At 40.3% G+C, this 10046-nt stretch overlaps 2 protein-coding genes across 16 annotated transcripts in view; one reads left to right on the top strand and one right to left on the bottom strand.

The window, feature by feature from the left end:
* Positions 1-6301, top strand: part of LOC110975176 (uncharacterized) — a 36765-nt gene extending 30464 nt beyond the window's left edge. For 12 of the 13 annotated variants that reach the window (XM_087138320.1, XM_087138274.1, XM_087138125.1 and 9 more), the window contains 3 exons: positions 299-559; positions 1594-1890; positions 2349-6301. In XM_087138320.1, the coding sequence (XP_086994446.1) occupies positions 299-559; positions 1594-1860 (528 nt within the window). In that variant the 3' untranslated portion in view covers positions 1861-1890; positions 2349-6301. The other variant, XM_022227393.2, reaches the window with a different exon arrangement.
* LOC110975178 (uncharacterized) overlaps positions 1-8390 on the bottom strand; it is a 46120-nt gene extending 37730 nt beyond the window's left edge. The window contains exon 1 of one of the 3 annotated variants that reach the window (XM_022227401.2): positions 8241-8390. The gene's annotated coding sequence lies outside the window, so the exon portion shown is untranslated. Of the gene's footprint in view, positions 1-8028; positions 8150-8240 lie in introns of those variants that run through there. The other 2 variants (XM_022227402.2, XM_022227403.2) reach the window with 2 other exon arrangements.
* Between the last annotated feature and the right edge of the window lie 1656 nt (positions 8391-10046).

The raw sequence follows: 10046 nt of genomic DNA on the forward strand, positions 1-10046 counted from the left end.
CAGATCCTTTTAATACAAACGGGCCCCTATTTGTACATGTACATTTGAACGCTCACAATTGCAATTTGCCTCTTACATGAAACAGCCTACAAGTGAGGCAGATTTGAGCTGTTTGAAGTTTTACTTCCAGCCAACCTGTAACTAACCATCACTTCTTATTGTCTAGAGGTATTCTCTGAGCTGTCAACTAATACATTTGGCTACTGAGCTGTCTCCAAGCCGTTGTCTATAAGTAGAACAAAATGAACTTGCAGCAGTACTTGAGAACTTTTTCCCCGTCTTTCTGTCAATTGTGTAGGAAGAGGCCAAGGAGGAGCCGGCACCACCAGCAGAACCTGAGGTGAAGGCGGAGACTGCCCCTGAAGTGGAGGCAGCCCCGACACCGGACCCTGCCGAGGCAGAAACCAAGACGTCTGAGGAGGAGGCACCAGCTGCCGAGGCAGAGGCCAGGGAGGTCGAGGCAGCAGGTGAGGAGGAAGAGGCCAAGGGTGAGGAGGTGGAGCCGACACCCACTGAAGAAGCCGCATCAGTTGCAGCTGACGAGACCCCAGAGGAGCAGGTAGTTACAACTCTCAATGGAATGAGATTGCAAGGCTGCACCACAGAAGGAGAAATCTCTCTCTCAAAGGAGCCATAAAAGATGGCTTCAGAATCAATAAGCCAGAGATAATAAATTTGGTTCATCTTCTGATATCATTCGGAAGACCATCCTTTTGGCAGACTATGCAAAGCTGATTTTTTTTTTTTTTTAACTAAATGTACTTTTTTTTCAATAAATATTCTTTACACATATAAATGTATACATTTTTAATGAAAAAGTAGTATTTAAGATGGGAATCGGGGCAAAGAGACACCAATGCACCTGTGAGACTCGGTACATGTACATGCATTCCCATACATTGAAGGAATGGGAGATGGCATAGTATGCTGAACACTCCCGTACAGTTGTTACAGTAATATTCTCAACAGACAGCCAAGCATTGCAAATGACTCTGTAGTAGTTGCCACAGGTTTAGAAGCGAGTTTGAATTCTGGACAGCAAATGCAGTCATATCCAAAAAATCCTTTTTTTTTAAGAGAATGCAGATGCCAATTTTTAGGCATATCAGTTTGAGTACAACCTCAGAAAGATAATACTTAGGAAAACCAACATAGTATCAGGAGCTGCCTGAAAAATCCTATCATGGTCAGCAGGGTTGTCATTGAGTCTCTCACAAGTCACTGCAAGGCCTCTCCAAGTTCATCACAAAGTGATTCAGTTTTGAACCAAGTCACAAGCTATCCATATGAACTGTGACAAAAGCATGCCATTGTCGTTCATCCTGTTACTGGCATTGTGAAGGGACTTGTGACTGGACTTGTGAAGGACTCCATTAAAACATTACAGGCTGGCGAATCAAACTGGGGTATGTAGAGATGGAAGGTAAGGAAAGTACCACAGAAAGTTGTAATTTGAATTATCTGAGTGCTGCACTTTTATCCGTTTGCTCTCCCAAGCCAGCTAGTGATAATTGGAAAGTAGGAACGTTTACCAGTGTATGTAGGTGATTTGAATTAATTTCCAGCATGGTTGATCTTATTTTACGCCCACAGCCAACTCCTGAAGAGCCAGCTGATGAGCCCAGCCCACCGGCTGAAGAACCAAAGGCCAAGGAGCCCGCATCGGACCCGTCGCAACCAGATGCTGCGGGTGATGCACCGGCCCCCGAGGCTGAGGCCGAGACTAACCACGAGGTGGGACCAGGTGGAGATGAGGCGGCAGCTGAGGAGGAGACTAAGCAGGAGGAGAGCAGTACCCTGAAGCAAGAGGCAGCTGAAGCAGAGACTAACGGGCCCGAGACTGTGGAAGTGGCTGAATAAATTGAAAGGGCAGTCGGTATGAATGACAAGGTAGCTTGCTGTCTCAATGCATTCCTGAGGGTATAATGCATTTGCGTGCAAGCGTATTGGGGGGTTTTTTGCACATTTAAATGAAAACTGGTCACGGTCCAACCATGCCTTAAGTGAGTGAACTACTGCACACAATGGCTTCTGTTAATACACCACTGCTATATATTCAGCAACTACTTTTGCAACAAATCCTTGTGTCTTGTTTTAACCTTAAATCTAAGTAAACGTCAACTTGCCCATGTATGCAGGCAATACAGTGAAGACAAGAACAGTACAAGTATCTGGCACTGACACTTTGGCCACTGGGCACCGACTTCCCTGATACCTGAGTCCAACGTCTTAGCCCTGACCAAACCACTGACCGCTTTGCACTCTGTCCTCTTCCCGATTGCCCTGCTTCGCTTGGTCCTTGCTCGGAGGATTTCCTGCATTGATTGCTGTTTTTCATCTCCATGCAGCTATTTCCAAACCAGTGCAAGTGTGCATCAACTGTGTGTACAAATTTGTAAGCAGAGAACCGCACAGCCTGTCTTCCCCCCAGACTGTTTTTGAGAAAGAATGGCACCACCATGTAAAGACTGCACATGAGCCACATGTATTTGGTTGTTTCTGGTTCTGCTGGACATGTTCTACTTGGGCAAGCAGCAGGGTCCTCAGTCAGGAAAAGGAATGCAGGAAGTATTTGTATATGCCGACTTATTCCCTGTCTGTTTTCTTATTCTTTCTTTTTTTTTATGTTCCTTTGAAACAATAACCTCATTGCGGACTCCGTGTTGGTTCATTTGTACAATAACCATCTCACAGCATACAGTTGTTGGTATGTTGAGTACAGTTTATCACATGATGTGGATATGTGATTTTTGATTTTGTTTTTCAAGACAAAGTTATGCATACCCAGTGTACTACCTGGTAGAGTTGGTCCATAAAGACACACAGCTTATCCTGGACTGAAACCCTGCATGTCAAAGTGCACAGAACTTAAGAATCAGAACATGGGAACCCAAACATCGATGAGTTTTGTTCCAGTGCAGAGGCCAGTTTAAAGGCTGATGAGACAGACAATTCATGATTATAACAGACCTGTAACATAATGATGTCAGGTTTTGTTGACATGTTTGCTTTCCTATACATGTACTGTACATGTACAAGTGAGGAAGGACACCACACATCAAGACCCCATATGAAAGTGCACATGTGAGCAAAGTAAGACGTTATGATGTTTTTGGTCGATTAGGTGTATATTACCATATAGTCTGTGTACGACTGCAATATAGGCATAGCTGCCAACTTCACGCTTAACTAAAATGCACCCGCTTTATGAGCTGGGATGGCGCACTTGGGAAATGGAGAGAAAATCTTCATATGCCGAATCAGAAAGAATTGGAGTAGTACTTGTAAATATATTTTAACCGTAAAAAAGTAGAATGTAGTTCCCGTAGGTCAAGGTCGTAGAAAATTGCTGAATGTACATGTGTGCAGAGGCATTGAAGAATCAAGATTTCTCTTGGAAAGCTGTTACCTTTTTCATTTGAGACCATTTGTTAGCATATATTGGCTGAATCATAATCTTAAAGACCGTAGTATGAGATGCAATTGGCACATTAGCTTTCCACAAATTGTGATTTCTTTAACTTCTTGTTTATCCTCACATTATCAGTGCCTTCCACAAGTAAATTAACAGTTTTGTAATGCAGTCTTCAGTTTATTGGTAGTTAACTTTAAAAAAGAAATTGCAAAATGACAAGATGTACCGGTTGGTGGAGTAGTAAAAAAGGCCGTCCTGTTCAAATGTGTACAATTTATGCAATTAAACATTCACACTTTTATGCAACTGGTTTATAGAGCTGCGTGTTGTTGCTATTTTGATGCAAATACTGGCGTTTGGACTCTTCAACCAAAGATATGGGGGGGTCTTTTTTTATTTTACTTAATCAGCTTGCAGCATGAATTTTTCTTTGACAAAGATCATTTCCTGTTGCCTTGATATCAGAAGGAAACATGGTGATTTGCATCAGAGAACGTTCATGACACAAAGACTCTCTGATTTCTAGAGTACATTTAACCTTTTTGAAATGTAGAGGTATGTTTTCGTCATTAATCGTAGGTATAGAGCTTTATGTGCTTCTGTTATTCCATGCACTGTTTAGTGCGAGTCCAGAAAAAAAGACGTTAACCACCTTTCTGACTGGATTTAGCATGTACGGCTGTGAGTAACTTAGCAAACACAGCCAGAATGCCCGCGCATGTTTTGAGTGCATTTGATGCATCTAAACCATCTTGGGGGATTTGAAATGGAGATGGCTTGAGAACAGTTTGCACGGTTGTGATACATTATGCATTACAATGTTGGCTTCTGCCCTGCTTGCACAGAAAGGTGTGTGCATGAAGACATCAAGATTGCTTGATATCAGCATTGTGATATAATTGTTACGCCGGCAGAAACTAGCCCTAACTCACAAAGACCCTTCAGAATCCAGGATTTTGGAAAATGGACCTTGGTCACTGCAACTGAACATGGGTGTTAGATGATGCTTGAAAGTGTAAGAAATGAGCAATTGGGTTCCTGCAAAGTGATGGATTTTAGAGGATTCAGGACGGTTCTTAGTAAAAGTATTTGGAAAGTTAGAGTTTTAATTATAAGAAGGTTGAGGAAAAGACAAGTTTGTGTTGTATATTGACATATATTGACATAAATATAATTGTTAAAATGGCATTTAGTTTGAGGTACTCGTGTGTACAAGGTATTGTATGAATTGTACTAAGTGAGGAAGAAAAAGTTGTAAGTCACTACAACTAAGAGCGTAGGAACAAATGTGAACAAGAGATAGTTAAATTCACCAAAAAAAAAAATTGCAAAGGCACTATTTAGGGCAATGCTTAGAGTCAATGAACTAATAGGAAGGGTTCTAAAACCACTATTTGCAATTTATTTGTACAGTGATACTTGGTGTATAAATTATCCCAGTTGTTGAGATTGGTGTTACGCTGCGTGATGCAATATACTATTGGAACCTGTTATTACACAAAGGTTAAAATGGGAGTATTTGGAAAGAATTAATCAACTGTCAGAACTCTACAATCCAATGACATGACTGGAAGGCATTACATGTAGCCTAGGTAGGATGCCAGTCACAATGCAATGAAGACGTCGTCCAACCTAGGCTACACTACATGTGCAGTGTATCTCTTGCACCCAGGGCAACTTTGTGTTAAATAGTTGTTTTATGGCCTTTGTGTGGGATACTGTGTGATCACTCAGTTTTGCACGGACAAGCTACATGTATTTGTTGTTGATTAAATGATTTATTAGATAAATGCAAAATGGTTGGGGTGTTCTTGTGTTTTCCAGGTTCACCTTTATCAGTTTGGTAAATTTATTGCCAAGCATGTCAGAACGTCTTCTGAAACCCTGTAAGAATGGTTCGAGTGTACAGACTTAGAACTCCATGGAGACATTTTACTTGGCTCTTACTTTTTTCCTTTGCAAGCAAGGCCCAATTTCATGGCTGCACTAACCATGGAAATCCATGCTCACAATCAGCATGTTGTACATGTACTTCGAGTAGAGTGCAGATATTCTGCACTAACCTTCCTGGTTATAATCCTTCGTTACAGGATCCATTCATGTGCATTACCCATGGGTTACTCCGTGAAATCCAATCCCAAGTGTTCGTGCAGCATAGTCTGCAATAGTTTGTGAGGAGTTTTTTGCTTATAGTAATCATTGCCATGAAATTGAGACCTGGTCTTTTTGGAGCAATCAGTGTCTCTTAAACTAGCTTAAAGTATGTCAAGCACGATTCATGGATTTTCTTGCTAGCATTGGCAGCGATGTCTGTTGACTCTTAATGAATCCGAGTAGCTCATTGGAATGAGAAATTGTGGAAGCCGGGAAATATGGTAGTTTTACTGGGCACAGCCACTTGACAGACTGAGAGTAAATTTACATATGTGTATAATCCCTTGTAATGATGAAAAATCCAGGAATCAACAATTGTCTTGCCAATTATTATTGTTAATTTTCTTTGTGACCCATTATATTAATACTTGTATAATTGTTAGTTAATTGATGCAATATTTATTTTGATATCTTTGAATTTTGCATGCAATTTGATTTTTTTTTTGGTTTAATAGATTTAATGTAGATAGATTTGTTTACGTGTAGTTGCAAGCAAGTTGTGTTTTCTCTGCAACCAAATTCGAAAGTCACTGCTGAATGAATTATTAAATTACATACATGTTAAGGAATTGAAAACTTCAATTTCAGATGAATAAACTGATTTATGTGACTTTGCTAAAAAACCAAATTTGAGGTCTGAGGAAGAACTGTTATCGTACTATACTTCTGTAGTAACGAATCAATTCCACATGTACGTTGTTACAATGAAATAAAGCAAATGGCACACCGATACAGTCTGCCTCAGTTTAAAATTAATGAACAAGTCTCTTGTGCACATATTTAATTTTCTTGTTTCTACAGGTTTCAGTGAAATATTCACTGCACATTGGATTATTTCACCCAAAAGAAAAGCAAAGTTTTTGATACATGTATGTATTTTAAGGAATTACTCTGAAATATTTAAAAGTGAGATACATGTACCTATTCAGGCAATTCGTCCCCCCCCCAACCATATCACTGTGTTATCACTATTTTTCTGACAATGAATGCGGGCACTTTTGCTTTGGTTGCACTTCATGCAAAGGACTACTCCTCAGGGTTTTCTGTACAAATTCTGAAGCTAAAGTGTAGCCCAGTAAAACATGTGAGCATAAAGTGTGCTGAAAAAAGTCAGAAACCCCTTTGAAAAGCTTTCAAATGCCCTTTGTGTGTGGCATCAAACTTCAGACCTGTTCCCCTCAAATCCCAACAAAAGAAGTGTACAGAATCTCCACTTCCATTTAATTCACAACAAACCATTTCCTGTAAATTTGTTAGAAATATGACTGTAAACAGAAGCTGTCAGTTACCCCATCCCTGAATTCTGTCCAGACACCCAACCCTGCTTTGACATACTGTACATGGGGGGGGGGCAGGATCTATGGCAGAAATCAAGGTCCTGTCCAAAACGGGCTTCTAGAGCTACATGTACGGCTATGCCCATTAACAGGGAGTTCTGAAATCTTTCCAATGGGGAGAGACCTAGGCCCAGTTCAAGACAACAGACTCAGATTCAGCCTGAGTTTAAAGCAACATGCTGACAGTGCAAACACTCATGGAGAAGGGAAAATTCACACGAATATTCATTTCCTAGTGAGCCATAGTTGTGGTCCAGACCAAGATGATGCACATGAACAACACCATTTGTGAGACCACAGTTATCAGCGTGACGAAGGAATGCTTTTGTTGCCATACATTTGAAAAGCTTGTGACTTGACTTCAGACTGGGGGTTTTGTGTAGGTCTCGTGAGGGTCTTGTGGGGTCTTATGATGGTCTTAAGAGGTCTCCACTACAACACTGTACAGAACTAGCTCTTTTCCTGTGAAGGTACAGCTGTACCATATAGCTTCTGCTAGGGTAGTGACCACAGTGTTTGTCATGGACTGCATCAAAATGAAATGCATTTGTTGGGTGCGATCAGTTAATCAGCATAATCACATTTCACTAGCCGTTGATCCAGTATGAAATCTACTTTACTGCTTTTTTTTTCAAACAATCTTTCACAAATCAGAAAGAAAAGGCAAAAGACTGATGGCAGAATGATCAGTAAATCTTGCAATGAGACCAATAGATCGTGCAAAGATTGAGCGATCATGCAGATCGACCAATGGCACCCAACGTATCATCTTCTGCAAGGGTAGTGACCACAGTACAGTACATGTACATTCTGAAATATCTAGTGTTAATGAAGAGAAATAATTCAAACAGCAAAAGCAGCATCATTGATAATGTTTTATCATTGATTCGTAATTAAATTCAATTAACTGTCTTCTTGTTAAACCACTGAAATGTAAAAATATTGGCTTTGTTTAGTACTGCCGGAGAATAATTACTTTTTCAAGAGCCAAAAATGATAATTTTTATCCACATTTCTAAGCAATCAAGTGATCATGGCGATAGTCTCCAAAAATGTTCTATTTTCATGGAGCATTCATGAAACTTTGCATTGTTACCATCATTGTCATTACTGACCATTTACCTGTCAAAGTCCATTTTTCACAGATCAGCGGACGATGAATGAATAAATGTGTCCTTTAAATCTCCACCCGTACCCCTCGCCGGAACTCACCGGAAGTAATGACGAATGAGGCCCCTTTTCTACGCACTCGGCTAATTCAAATAACGCAAAATCAACTTGCACGAGCTCGTGTAAAAATGAAATGTGTGGTGAAGTGGAATTTGATAGCCTACCTTCGCTCACAGTTCTGAATTTATGGCTTAATTTGTAGCCTGTCCAAGTCACTCGGGATATCACCCCTTCCTTTGGCACCAAAAGGCCAATGCCATCAGAATGCACTGCGCCTTCTTAATAACCTGTGCACTATTTTGGCTTGTTTACATTTCACCTTTAGATGCATGGATTCTACACCGTAATTATGGGTGGTATAGAGACTGGCTTCAAGTACCTTTATCCTTATAATTATGAGGCAAAAACCAGTCTAATTCATAAACTTTTAAACTTGAAGGGTCCAGTCCACTAATTCAAGCCCCATTGAAAACAGTGTAAAATCAGCACCGTTCAGGGCCCAATAGCATGCACGCCAACATCCCTGAGATTTCTGAAACACAAATGAAATTCTTGTCTGGTCACTTATCTTTCAATTTCTTTTCAATTTTTTGTGGGTTAACCAATTACATTTTTAATTATTCCCACAAAACAAAATCACCCCCCAAAAAGTGATTTTTCCGAAGTCTGATTGCAGCCATTTTTCAAGTGGCAACCCTCAACTTTCTCGGGCACTTAGGACCATTTTTCAACCGTAGTTTTCAGCCCTTCTGCCCTCATATGAAAGCTCAAAGACCCAGGGAGTTGATCCTGGCGACGATTTACACAATCTCACCATTTTGGGGGCCAAACAACCTCTTTTTTCAAAAGATACTGTGGAAGGGGGCACTTTTAATGCTAATGAGCTGGTCAGAAATTCTCACTTGAATTAGTGGTCTGCACCCTGAAGACTAGACTGAGGGGGGAGGGTGGGGCATGGTGGAAGCTGTACTTTTTCGTGTCATCATTGCTGTAAGCCCAAGTAGGCCTATTAGAACACCTGTGATATTTTTCCTCTAAAGTAAAACAAAACTAAGAGAAAGATAAAGCAAACAAATGTGTACTTGTGAACCCATGCCATGAGCATGGCATTGCCGGCCATGCAGAGCTAGCTCAGTGAGTCAAAAACGAATCAGTTGAATTTCTGTATTCCAGACCTGTTCTTGCACTATGCTGTAGCTACACGTGGCCACAAAAATAGATGGTCATCTTTAAAAATTTACGTTTTACATACGACGTAGAATCGTACATATATGGTACATTTTATTATATAGTTTAAATAAAGTGCTCAAAAGTAATTGGACTGGTCTATACCCTGCATGTGTTTCTGTTTCGAAACCGTGCCCTGGGTTCACGGTGTACCTTTTTTTTATAAAAGAAAAAAGTCACTATTATAGGGACCAGCAGTTTAATGTGTGTGATTAGGTTTTTGTCAGCAATGCAGCAGCGGGGAGGTGAATAAAACACAAGTACCTATATCTGCTAAATCTAAGTTGATCACAGTGTGGTAATTTATCCACCAAACGCAACTATGATGCAGAATATATGATTGCTAACGGAACAAAATTCTAGTCCGCAATTCGGGATTTATAGAAATATTTCTATGATTCCTCCTGATTATGGCATGTCTTATTGTAAAAACTAACCCTGATCAAAAAATATTAATGACTCCGTCGCGTTGGTGCAAAGCGGCCCCTACACAATGACGGTATTTGTAGGGTACAGTCCACCGTAATTCAAGCCCCATTGAAAACAGTGTGAAATCAGCACTGTTCGGGGCCCAATAGCATGCACGCCAACATCCAGGAGATTTCTGAAACACAAATGCAATTCTTGTCTGGTCACTTATCTTTCAATTTCTTTTCAATTTTTTGTGGGTTAACCAATTATATTTTTAATTATTCCCACAAAACAAAATCACCCCCAAAAAGTGATTTTTCCGAAGTCTGATT

The sequence above is a fragment of the Acanthaster planci genome, linkage group LG01 (genome assembly GCF_054643075.1).
Source record: "Acanthaster planci isolate LZ-2023a linkage group LG01, COTS_SCS, whole genome shotgun sequence".
NCBI lineage: Eukaryota > Metazoa > Echinodermata > Asteroidea > Valvatida > Acanthasteridae > Acanthaster > Acanthaster planci.